General features: G+C 31.1%; 4 protein-coding genes and 1 non-coding gene across 5 annotated transcripts, besides 4 other annotated features; 4 read left to right on the forward strand and 1 right to left on the reverse strand.

Annotated features, from left to right (window-relative positions):
* Positions 1–203: 203 nt before the first annotated feature.
* Positions 204–1,190, forward strand: TVAGG3_0004510 (N-glycan processing; the record flags this gene model as incomplete). The annotated part of the gene is made up of 1 exon (XM_001318753.1): positions 204–1,172. The coding sequence occupies one exon, from the start codon at positions 204–206 to the stop codon at positions 1,170–1,172; it is 969 nt and encodes a 322-aa protein (XP_001318788.1).
* A 157-nt stretch (positions 1,191–1,347) lies between these two features.
* TVAGG3_0004520 lies at positions 1,348–1,419 on the forward strand. The gene has a single exon. It is a non-coding gene; the product is annotated as a tRNA-Ala (tRNA).
* Positions 1,420–1,674: 255 nt separating this feature from the next.
* Positions 1,675–4,890, reverse strand: TVAGG3_0004530 (RW1 protein-like protein family; the record flags this gene model as incomplete). Its single annotated transcript, XM_001318752.1, has 1 exon — positions 1,687–4,881. One exon carries the CDS (start codon positions 4,879–4,881, stop codon positions 1,687–1,689), a length of 3,195 nt encoding a protein of 1,064 aa, XP_001318787.1.
* Positions 4,891–5,341: 451 nt separating this feature from the next.
* On the forward strand, positions 5,342–7,074 carry TVAGG3_0004540 (armadillo (ARM) repeat-containing protein family; the record flags this gene model as incomplete). The annotated part of the gene is made up of 1 exon (XM_001318751.1): positions 5,342–6,877. The coding sequence occupies one exon, from the start codon at positions 5,342–5,344 to the stop codon at positions 6,875–6,877; it is 1,536 nt and encodes a 511-aa protein (XP_001318786.1).
* A 180-nt stretch (positions 7,075–7,254) lies between these two features.
* Positions 7,255–7,284: a terminal%2Cinverted (terminal inverted repeat of MuDR-3_TvMULE3 transposon ID:TVAGG3_0004550).
* Positions 7,255–7,300: a mobile genetic element.
* Positions 7,301–9,572: 2,272 nt separating this feature from the next.
* Positions 9,573–10,600: a mobile genetic element.
* Positions 10,571–10,600: a terminal%2Cinverted (terminal inverted repeat of MuDR-3_TvMULE3 transposon ID:TVAGG3_0004560).
* A 227-nt stretch (positions 10,601–10,827) lies between these two features.
* On the forward strand, positions 10,828–11,739 carry TVAGG3_0004570 (NADH Oxidase domain-containing protein; the record flags this gene model as incomplete). Its single annotated transcript, XM_001318750.2, has 1 exon — positions 10,832–11,674. The coding sequence occupies one exon, from the start codon at positions 10,832–10,834 to the stop codon at positions 11,672–11,674; it is 843 nt and encodes a 280-aa protein (XP_001318785.1).
* Positions 11,740–13,092: the final 1,353 nt, after the last annotated feature.

Raw genomic sequence — 13,092 nt, forward strand, 5'->3', positions numbered from 1 at the left:
GGCAGCAATATGTCATATTCACAATGCAATAAATTGATTAATGATTAAAATTTTATCGAATAACTTTCCTTCGATGTGTTTGAGAGTTCGGCAATAGGTCAATTAGTGATAGATGTGAGAATATTGAGAAGGCTTTCCATTAAGACATTCACCTTGAGTCATAATTGAAGGATATTAGGATTTCAAAAGTGTCATTTGAAATTATGTTTCTTTTCTTTAGTATTTCTAATAGCCAAATCTCCCCAAACTATAAAGGTTTACCTCCGCATAAAGTCCACAAATATAAAACTAATATTGATTGGAATAATGGTAAATTTAGATGCTTCGATGGAAAAAAATTAATCGAAACTGATAAAATAAATGATGATTTCGCTGATTGTAAAGATAAATCGGATGAACCTAGCACGTTAGCAAATAGTGAAGGCTTGTTTTACTGTCAAAACACAGGTTATTTTCCGAAATATATTCAAAAATGGAGTGTCGATGATGGAATCTGCGATTGCTGTGACGGATCTGATGAACCAAATCCAAGGAAAGTAAATTGCTCTAATAATTGCAACGAAATGAATCAAAAATACTTAAATATTCGCGAAACTTTACTAAAACGAATGAAAAAAGGATTAAACAATGTGAATCCAGCTGTTGACAAATCTTCGAAGAATACATACTATTGGCTATCAAATAAAATCAATAAAAACAAAGAACAAAATAAAATGTTCGAAGAAAACAATTCAACAGAAAATAGTGAAACATCAAGTTTTCTAAACCATCAAAAGCAACTACTAGATGAAAAATTCAAATCAGAAAAGACAGAAACAGGAAAATCAATTTCTACAAAGTTTTCTCTCAGTAATGGACACTACAAATTAGAAAACCATGCCTCAATAAGACATGAAGGACATGATATAGGAAGATTCGCAAGAATGGAAGGAAATAGAGCTATTTACAACAATGGCGAGCACTGTTGGATTATTCACAGAGGAAAGAATACTTACATCGACGAATACTGCTGGGACACAAACGTTCTTCAGTATGTTGTTGAATTTTCGATGTGTGAGTACAAAGGAGTACTTTTGACTGATACAGCATGTAATAAAGAGACTATCGATAAGGTAGAGAATATGAGCCCAGAAGAAATAATTTCTCTTGTTAAGATTTATGGAATAGAATAATTTGATTTTTGTTTTTTATAAACTGTTAGTATTGTGTTATTTTTGTTTTTGAAAATTTTAAGCAATACTTCTAATTTTGGTCTACGAATTATTCTATTTCTTATGAATTGAAGAATTTATGAGAAATGTTGATATAATTTTATTAGAAATATAAAATATTGAGGACTTTCGAATTGGGGGTGTGGCTCAGTGGTAGAGTGCGACTTTAGCATAGTTGAGGCCAGGGGTTCGATTCCCCTCATCTCCATTTTTGATTTTTTTTCTTGAATTTGAAACCATTCACCATAATTTGGATTCTATTGCCAATTTCTACACTTTAGATCAGAAATAACTAATAGATAAGAATGCATTACTGTAAACTCTACTATTTTAGATTTTGATTGTGTGATCTGCAAATGAATTGCATAAATGATTTAGCATATCATAAAAGTTTGCTTTTATATTATAAAGACTTTTATACAAAACATATTTATATCAAAAATTAAAAAACAAAAAATAACATAAAAATAAATTCTCATTTCATTGACTTGATCTCGGTTATCAATTCCTTAAGAGTTCCAATAGACTCAGAGAAATTATACTTCGGCTCATTCGTTACCACAAACGTTCCACCGCTTGTTCTTGTTTCCATTTGAATTTCGTCTTCAATTGTCTGAATTGCGACATCCTTTTTAGCATTTGTTGACAGTTGTTTTATGATCTTTTCTATGTTCCTCTGTTTGATTTTTACGATCACATTCACAACCAACATTCTCAGAATGATATTCTTCATGTTCTTTATGATAGGAGCAATAGAAAGCAGTACCATAGCCCATAACAACATTTCTCTCAGCTTCTTGAGGAATTCTAATTCTTCATCTGTCAATGGAATATCAGATCTGTAAATAAACTCACTGCTACTCGTCGTCAGAGCAACATTCATAACAGGTGATGCGAAAATAAGCATCATGGGATATATAGTAACATTGATTCTCACAATTCCGCCTGGTTTTACAACGTAATTTTCCAATTTTACATCAACCGCGGGATTGTATGAGGCCAAGCCAACGATTTTGAGGGACGCCGTGCAATTATTTGTGTGCTCAAGTGTGCAGTCCCACTTGGAAAACAGGATTCTTCGTGTTTCAACTGGTGGCAAAGTGAAATTTTCTTTGTCAAAAGATTGTTCAACGACATTTGTGACCAAAACAACATTAAACGGTCTGGTAATATTTGTTTGCATTATAATACTTGTTGTTTTGTATCCCAATGTCTTCCAAGTGATTGTAATGTTGACATTTGAAATTGAATGCGGCGGAATCACTCTGTAATACTTATCGCTGATCGCAGCGAACTCTTTGTCAACAGGAATGACTACTTGGAGCTCCATTGGTGTATCAAAAATGTTTTCAATTGGCATATTTACATCTAAGAGGCCTCCAGGCACTGAATCTTCCAATTGCATGGCTAAATCATCTATTAATGGTAACTTAACACGATAATTCATGATAGTTCTCCATATTAAGCCGTTTGAAAAGAAAATATAAATTGGAACTGAAATTTGAACACCGGCAGCGATCATTATGTCGTATTCTTCATTGGTAATCAAGAATGCTAGTCTTGCTAATGGTAAACTTGAGCGGCTAACGATCTGTGTGTCATATGTAACTTTCAAATCTGACATATGAATATTTTCGTTGGAATTTCCGACCACTTTGCCGATACAAGTATTTGTGAAGGTTACACTGTCTGTATCAGCCTTTATATCTTTGATTTGGACCTCTCTTTCGTCTCCAATGTTAATTACTGCTTTAAATTCGCCATTATATGTTTTTCCGAATATAGGATTTTCATCTTCAAGTACTACTTCGCATGAGATATTGTCTGCGGCGTATGGTGTCCATTCAATTATTAATGGAAATAAATTTTGCATCGTTTGATCGGCCGCTAGGTAAATGGTTTCATTCTTTGCTCTTCCTGGAACACCTCTTGAGAACTGTATGCCCAAACTTATTTCTGTTGTAGAGAAAGGTTCAAAAGTTTGAAATAAAGGACAATCGCAAACATTCGGAGCCTTTCTCAATATGTCAAGACCCATAGGAGTCTTAATATATGACAAATAGAACGGATCTGGGTTCGGATTTGTCAATGTCAAATTCAATATTTTAATTGACTGAAGCATTACTTCTCCTACGTTTATATGTAACGAATCCTTGAACACTGCTCTCTTTGATGGCAAAGAAATGAAGATAGAACCTGAATAAATCTTCACAGGAATCACTAATTTTGTTGCGTTTGTCAAAATCACGATTTGTGTCTCTTTATCGATAGGAGGTATTATGGCAAAATTAATCATCATGTTCTTTGATGTTTGGCCTGGTTCCAAACAAAATGGAATTATTTCTCCAACTGTGAACGAATCTGAGAGAACTGAAACACTAAGAACAGCTACAGGAACTTTGAAGTTGTTTGTGACATTAAACTGGTAACCTCTCGTTGAAGATTGAATCATATCTATTGTTGGCTCACTTGGAGTCAATTCTCCGTAGAGAACAAGGCCTTTTACAGGTATACTAACTGTATGGATTGATCCATCTGCGATAACATACTGTAAATTGATGGAACAATCGACTTCTCCTGGAATTGTTCCTTCAATTGCAATTTTACCGATAGTTGTATGTGAAACAGGGTCACATTTGATCGGATACGGGAGATGACCAACTCTTACGTTATCTGGGTAGTTAGAAACTGTAACTTGAGTAATATCTATTGACATCGAAGTTGGATTTGAAATTTTGATGTCGCATTCTGCACTACCTGATGGACTGGTGACAGTTTCGATGTGTATGATTGGTCTTAATGGAATTAAATGCTTATGAGAAGCAAATATCATTAAATAGTATGTTTTAACGGTAGTTCTGGAGTAAACATTAACGAAAGTCGTATACAATCCTTGTTTTGACATTTGCGGAGATAATTGAAGTAATCTTGAATTAAAACTCGATTTTGATGAATCAAATAAAGATCCATCATATATAACGTGTACTTTCTTGTTCTGTGATGCCCATGGTATCTTGAAAGTGATGTTTTCTGGATAACTGATGGATGTATAAAAAACACTATTTTGAACGCTGTCAACGCCTTCAGATACGACGAATTGAATTGAGTATGGGAATACACCGCGATCTGTCTTAATATATATAACTGTATTTTCTTGTCCGACCATTGAAGAACAAATATAAATGTGGAAAGAGTAGGTTTGAGAGCCTGCAATTGTCAAGGGCGTGATTACTGGTACGTGTATTTGACGAGACATTGACCAGATACTCATGATTTTAAGTGAAGAAAATGTCATCAAATTATGTAAATAAATTTGGTATGTTTTGAACTCAGAAAGATTTAATTTGCCAAGATCAAGTGATGATGGAATGAATTTACATACTTTTTCGAAATTAAATTCAACTTTCATTGGAGGAATAAAATGATAATGCGGATTAATAAATGGTAACCATGGCTGGTCAGGTAAATAGAGTGGATGTTGTGTGTGCGTCAAATATGTGCACTGAAGAGAATGCTTTTTTGATACATTTGATCCGAGTGATTTTAATTTGAAACCTCTATCGCAGTAGCCAAGATTATCCACAAATCCTGTTTGTATTGGCAGTATACAATCAGATTCAACATCCTGCTTGACGCTTCTGATTAATAATGCTAATAAAAACAAGATCATGAATTTTTTTACCTGCTGGACTCTAAAATTTTTGATATTATCTATGATATTCTAGAGGAAGACGTAGTAATATCTAAAAGTTATAAATTCATAATATGGGCTTCAGTTACTCAACTTTAGATATTTTCCAATTAAATTGAAGAGGAAAATGCATGATTCAACGAGAAAAAATTCTGTACATGAGCTAAAAATGTATCCGATCTAGGAAAAACGCAATCTAAAAAAAAAACGATTTTACAAGTGAAAAAATCGACAAGAATCAAAAACGCCATAAGTGGACAAAATGTGCATTCTAGGCTAAAACAAAGCAATACCAATCTATTGCTATCCATAAATCGTTGAAATACATAATAATTATGCATAAAATGATGCGTATGCCTCTTCTGAAGCAGCAATGTTTTGTGATTTCGAAATCGAATTTTTTTCGTGTCTGAAAAAGTGACAGATTTTAGCAAAATTTATGAATGATTATAAAAAAGAAGAGAACACAGAGAGTAAAGATATTGAAAAAGAAGGGAAGATAGATAACAATATACAATCTGACTCAGAAATAAAGCGAATTCGAATAGAAGAGTTAGTCAACTTTTTAAAATGCAGTGAAAACCTCCAAGAAACAACCGAAGCACTCCAAGCGCTTTGTGATATACTTATTAGCGATTCTTCTATTAAAATTGATAGTAAAACATGGAATTTCACAGAAAAACTTGAAATTATTGTTCAAAGTTTTTATGAAAGCGGACTAGAATGGATTATACCACTTCGCACGCTAATTAATTGGCAATTTATCATGAATGAAGACACCAAAATCAGTTTTGAATTTTTCCAATTCATTATTGGGATTTTAAAAGATGTTTCAACAAGTTACAATACTGAAAATACTAATTTCTACTTTAATTTACTCATAAAATTCGTTGATAACGCCATGACAGATAATCCAGAGTTAATTAACTGTTTTTCAGAGGATTACCAAGATTTTCTTCAGTTTCTTACGAATCAGTACTTAGGAATACCAGATAATACCGTTAGATCTGCAATTACTTCAATTTTTACTTCTTTATCTTATATCAACGACGCTTCTTTAGATATCAACTGTTCAATGAACTTTGTGTCCGCTATGTTTGATACATGTACTATTGGCAACATATCATCACTTCTAGCAATTGAATCCTTCATGAAATCGAGTGATTTTATTTTGGAATTTTCAAAAGCGAATTTCTTCTTTCCGATGGTGAATACTTTGGTATTTACTGATGATGTTATACAATGTATGATAGATATAGTAACAATAATGATAAGAAGTCAAATAGAAGAAGCTTTAGAAATAATGAAAAATTATGATCCTGTTTATTCACTTCTTTTGGCTAATTCGAGTAATTCTTGCTTCCCTAAGATAGAATATGTTAAGATGGTCGCTTGGTATTTGAAAGCTATGGAAAAATTTGAAATTCAAACAAGTTTTCTCACTTTTTTCCAGGAAAACTTCATAAATAAGGACACACCTTATGCACTGTTCTGCAAACTGATCAAATTACTCGATGCCATCCTTGATAGTTACGAGAATTCTCCTGAAGACATACAAGTTATTGTAAGTTACGAAATTGTCAATAAGATAATCGAGTTTATTGATGCAGAGAATCTTAAACTGGCCAAGATATGTGTTAGAATCCTTTGCAAAGTTGTAAATGCCGGATTAAAATTATCTTCTTTAATAAGAACAGAAACAAAGCTTCCTCTTGATCCGAAGCTTACTGTTTACTTTGATTTCCATCAATTTGCAGTTATTCTTGATTCAGAAGATTTCGATTCAATAATGGGCGAATTAATCGAAGATTGCGATGATGAGGAATTTATTGAAGAGTGTAATTTCTTCCATGATAAATGTGAGGAGTTAATGGAGGCACATCCTTTCTTAATCCAATTTGACAAAGACGGATTTCTCGATATTGGAATGCCAGAAGAAGAAATGTATGAACCAGATGTATTTTCATTTTCTTAATTCAATCTTAGAGCTTTATTTTAAGCTGTTATTTTATAAATGTTTGTATTTTCTATAGATATATTTTAATTTGTAGGATTTTTTGTATTTTTAGTACTGTCTACAATAGCAAACTTCTTTGTTTAATAGATCTCTTATAACCAGCGTAGAAGAGCGAAAATATTACATGTTTTTCAAAAACATATAAAACATTGTCGTAAATGATACTATAAGAGATTCACAAATGGTTTACACACTAGGATTTTTAAACTCAGCACATGTATTTGCGGAATCCTTGTTTAATTTATGAAAATAATTCTTCAAACCTTGAGTATTTTAACGTATCGCAAAAACATATCTTCTGTGCTGCCTCTAGTATGGCTAGATATGATTGCAAAGGCAAACCCAAATTTTAGCTAAAAGTGACAGGGAAAAAAACGTTTAAGGATACCCTTACGTGTCAGATTTTTTGCGCATACGAAGAAGTCATGCTAGACATGAGCTATAAACCTGAAATTTTAGCAACATATTTAAAACTTTTTAAACTACAATACGCTTTAATATTCAAGAACAAAAATATTCTTTTTAGAAATTACATAATTATTTTATGTGAAATCTATATAAAAACATATTTTGCGAGCGTAACTTTTTTCTTTATCAGCACCTTCTATGACTGATAAACTGTGAAGGCACATAATTGTTAATTCATAGAGTTGATATGTTTCCAAAATTGAGAGGAAATTTGAAAATTGAATACCCTTTCAATTCAATTTTCAAAAGATATCAGCTCCTTCAATAATTGAAGGACGATTTTGATCATTTGCTCTTAAAACAAGTATGCCATGGAGAAAAAAGTTACGCTCGCAAATCTGAAATATAACTATCATATAAAAAAATTAAATTTCTAATTTTTTACTCTATAGATATTATTGGCCACTTGTGTAATGCATAAAAGTTTATGTCATATGCATACATTTGGAAGTATGGGAGACGAGGGAAATTACTTCTATGAGGCACTAGGATTTTTAAAAATTTCTCTATCGGACTCACCATTCAATTTCTCGAAAATTAAAAAAATCAATAATAGCTAAAATGTATTATGCATAACAAATTTTAATGTTACACGGTATTTTTTGAACTTCATGACATGAATTTTCTTTATATTATTTTTTTTTTTGGATTTTCTATGATTTATGCGATAGGCTGGAACAACATTGTAAGTGCAATGATATCATTTATAGAGAAATCTAAAACTTCAGCATTCAGAACTCGCAACCACAAAAATATTCATTTGCTAAGTAAGTAAAGTTGATTAAGTTCGACACTTAGCTTTTATACGTAAAACCAAGTGTGTATTGTTATTTTGTTAAATTATTGAGAAAAAAATAAATTGTAAGAGAAACGATACTGATTATTGAAATAATATTGAGGGTAGCTGCAGATTTCTTCATTAACATGCCGGAAATTTGTTAATCTTGGTTTTCTATCATAAAATCTGTCGAAGAATCTAAAAACGGAGATATGAAATAGAGATCATGTAAATCTAGAGTATCCTGTCAGAAAAATAGACTAAGCATGTAACCCTTTTTTGGTCATAAACACTTTTTACCACTTAGTCATACAGATGATCATTAAATTTAAACGAGCACTTTTTGTCAGAATTTATTCTTTTACAAAGACAGAAGATTTTAGTATTATTTAATATTAGTGCTGTAGCAAAATTCAAAAAATGGTGAAAATTCAGTGAATTTGTGAATTCACATTTTTTTCGACATTTTTCTTGATATATCCATGCACATTAAGAACACAGCTTTGATACGCTTAAAAAAGCATATTTCATATGAAATTGTTAAAGAAATAAACAATTTATATAAAAATTGCACTTATGGGCAGTTTAGATATATAATTTATATATAACATATATACAAATCCATAGACAAAGTGCAATAACTACAATGTTGTAGAAAATTACAGCAGAAATACTGACTTTTTGAAGGATAATAAGAATTCTTCTAAATGTTGTATTTTTATAATTTGATTGATTTTTTTTACTATTTCATTAATCTTTTATGAATAATAATTATTTTTAATATATGTGCTATTAAAATTTCAAATTTTGACTAATATATCTAAGTTATCTGAACGAAACATTTAGAAAATATCATACTTACATTGAAATAGCAAGTAGAGCATATTAATAGCAAGTTTCTTGGCTTTATATCTATCATCTATTGTTGTTTGATCAAACAAAATTCACTCTATTATATGGTGTCAATTAATTAAAACAATTTTTAATAGTTATTTATTTAGTGCGAATAAGTGCAAACTCATAAATGAATAACTTAATAGTAGAAATGAATTATCTGATATAAATCTCACATTTTGTCCATCAGAAATACTTGAATTGCATACGCATAACTATTAGTAATACGTCTGGAGTGTCAATTAATAACAATCCCACAACAAGTAAAATTCAGATTTTTATTAAACTTATTTTTTCCTAAAAGTTTTCTCAAATTACTATATATACATATGTGGATAAAATAATAGTAATATTGTAAAAAATTAGATAATTTTTTTTATTTGAGAACCTCTCAAAAGTTCATTCAATTTATCAATTGTTTCAGTTTGATGTATATTCATTTCTGGAGCCTAAAACTTTAGCAATCATGACAATATCATATTCTCTTTCTAACTACGCAATGTAAGGGTATCCTTAATATTAAAAAAAGACCGATGAGAGCTTTGTTCGAAATATAGAGGGAACTGAGAATGCGCAACCATTCTCAGGGAATATTGGATGCTATTCCCGCTCCCTCTGTATGGAAAATTGAGGTTTTCAAAGGGAGTTAAAATAATATCAAATTTATACTAATTTACTTCAAAATACAAAAGTATTTGACAGCTAAAATTAGTTACTTTAGCAAGCCTATCAATACCCTTTTACGATTATTGCTACTTTTTCGAAATAAAAGTAAAAACAAATTTATACTAATTTACTTCAAAATACAAAAGTATTTGACAGCTAAAATTAGTTACTTTAGCAAGCCTATCAATACCCTTTTACGATTATTGCTACTTTTTCGAAATAAAATAAATTTATTATCAAAAACCTTTTTTTTCTTAGTAAAAATAAAAATGTTATTTTATATCAAGTTTTTATTCATAAATTTTTATAATGTTGTATAAATTTCATTAAAATTTACGTACATATTAAGGTACTTATCTTCTACATATATAATCTTCATTAGATATATACATGATAAATAAAATTCATAAAACATTAAAAATCAAAAAATTAGATGAACCTTGGCAATTAAACTTTATTAAATAATAGTTGTTTATAAATTATATTATATTATTATTTAATATTATTTTGATAATGAAGATTTTATTTTGCAATATATAAACGAAATTTTTTACCTTATGAACTTTTGATGGAAATATGCAAATTTAAAATAATAAAGAAAGCCGCGAGCGAAGCGATCGGCTTAGTTCGAAGATTTTGATTCAAATCTTTGCTGATCTGTAATTCGCGGAAGCCGCGAGCGAATCGAGCGGCTTAGGTCTAAGATTTTGATTCAAATCTTTGCTTATATTCCTTAAATTCTTTATGAAACTCGCAACAGTTCCATAAAAAATTTTAAATTCTAAACTGTCGAAATTACCGATCGGTAATCACACCCTTCATGGGTGTGTCACTTTTTACAAGTGTGTCACTTTTAGCTAAAATTACCCCTACTCTGATTGCAAATAGGCCTGGTTATTTTTGAAAGTATTTAAGGTTAAAACCGGTTAATTGCGAGATCGATGTAAAAAATTCAAATATGAAATAATTTAATTAAAACAATTCTACATATTGAGGATAGTATAAATTATTCGGCGAAAACTCTTTTGGCTTTGAGTGTAATTTAATCGTTTCTGAAATTTTATCGATAAAATTCTATTGAATTCTTTATCAAATTCATTTTTCGCATGACTGAGGAACAGCCTAAGATCCTTACAATGGCAGAAGCCTTCGAAAAGAGACACAGTACAAGAAACTTCTCACAAGCACCATGGTCCGAGGAGAACCAGAAGTTTGTTGAAGATTTAGTCAAAAGATTAAATGAACATCCAAGAATTTTCGGTGGTGAAGTCGAAATCAAGCTTGCTCCAAGTGGCTTCGGCAAGTTGGGATTCATTGTCCACGAAAATGGCTGGTTATTCCCTAAGATTGCTAAGGAAACAGATGAGAAGAGAGAAAGAGATCAATTTATCAATATCGGTTACATTCTCCAGCGCGCTGTTATGGAAATGACACAGCATAACATCGCTACATGCTGGATCGGCGGCACTTACAACAGAGGCAAATCAGAAGAATTCTGCGGTGGCAACTGCAGTGTTCCAGCTGTTATTGCTTTCGGTGGTGATGATAAGGATCGCTGGGTAGAGCATGTTGTCAAATTCTTTGGCTCATTCCGTGGAGCTAATCAGTATCAAGACAAATTCTTCGATCTCAAGACAGCAAAGCCAATTACTCTTGAAACTGTTGGCGAAAGAGGTGTTATTTGCATGGCTCTCAATAAGATTCCATGCGCTATGAAACCACACTCTTACAGAATCGTTTTTGATGAACCAGCAATCCATATCTTCAATGCACAGTTCAATGCTGGTCCATACAAGAACATCGGTGGCTTCGATGTCGGAATTGTTATTGCTAACGTTCAGATGTACTTTGAATCACTCGGAAAGCAAGGAAAGATTGAAGTCCTTGAACAGCATCCACAGTGCCCACTTGGTGGTGAGTATATTTGCACAGTTACAATGACTGATTAAATTATTCGAAATTTAGTGAACAACTATACAATTTTTATCGCATAAATAGATATTTTTACATTAATATATTACTTTCTTATAAAAACAAAAAGATTATTAAATAAAAATTCGAGAAAAAGATTTGAAATCTTACTAATTGAGCGTTAACCTGTGGAATATAGGTTAATATGATGAATTAATTATAATATTCAATCCAAATGAGGAAAAAAATGATTAATTGTTAAAATTCTTCAATCTGTTTTTGTGTGAGTTGGTTCTTTGATCATTTCTGACTCGCTTTCAGAGCCAAGACAGATTCCCATGAAAATAAAAGATCCTATTGTCACAATTATCATGATAACTGCAAATATCATGATCCATAGTTGTCCAGATGCTTTTAATTGATAAATTTGTGTCCAAAAATCTGAAAATATGCCATTTCCTGGACCTTCCCATTTAATTTTATTTAAATCTAATGAATTTGCCCATTCAACAATATTTGATGCACTAAACTTAGAGTCATATTTCTTCCATCTCGAATTATCTATATCAACTATAAAGAATGATGGTAAATCTGTTGATTTAACGTTCATAAATTGGCCAAGCCATTCACTTTGATCGAATATTATATAAGAGGTAGGATATTTATTTGATATCGTGAGTGCTGTCTGGTATACTTTATTGTATTGGGTTTGATTTATATAAAATAAGCCAAATATTTCTTTTCTCGATTTATATCTGTTAAACAATGTTGCAGATAGCATTGGAAAGAGAGGATATGTATTGTTATCAATAAATTCAATAAGATTTCCGTAATTCCACTTTTCATTAAAGTAAATTGGATTAGTTGGAGATCTGTAAACGTAAAATTGTTGTGTGTCAGACTCAATCAATAAGAAAATGCAATCAAAATTCCTATAATTATATGCAATTTCTTTCATCAAAGTATTTTTTGAGTCTTTAATGCATTCGTATACAAATACAGAAGTTGTATTAGTCATTCCTAAGTAATTTTGTATTTCTGACTTATTTATTTGATGGAAAGGAAAATTGAATTGTTTTCTTGTAAAAGATTGTAAGCCTTCGTTATTTAAAGGACCGTCGTATAGAAGAGGTTCATCTAAATCGTTAGATATCCATATTACTTTTGGATAACCAGGTGATGCTAAGTTCAAACAAAGATTTTGACTTTCTTGGCAATTGATATCAGCTACTATTACATCATCTGGTGCATTTAATGTTGAAGTGAATGATTGCCAGGTAGGTCTGAATCTTGAACAATGTTCACACCACGGATCCCAAAGCCAAACAAGTAGTTTTGTATCAGGATTCTTTCGAATTTCATCATATTCCTTTTGTGTTAAAGTTACTGAGGAAGTAAGGCTAATGAAAAAATGATAAAGAAACAAACTCAAAATATGAACTAAAATCAAATAAAA

The sequence above is a fragment of the Trichomonas vaginalis genome, chromosome IV, assembly GCF_026262505.1.
Source record: "Trichomonas vaginalis G3 chromosome IV, whole genome shotgun sequence".
NCBI classification, from domain to species: Eukaryota; Parabasalia; order Trichomonadida; family Trichomonadidae; genus Trichomonas; species Trichomonas vaginalis.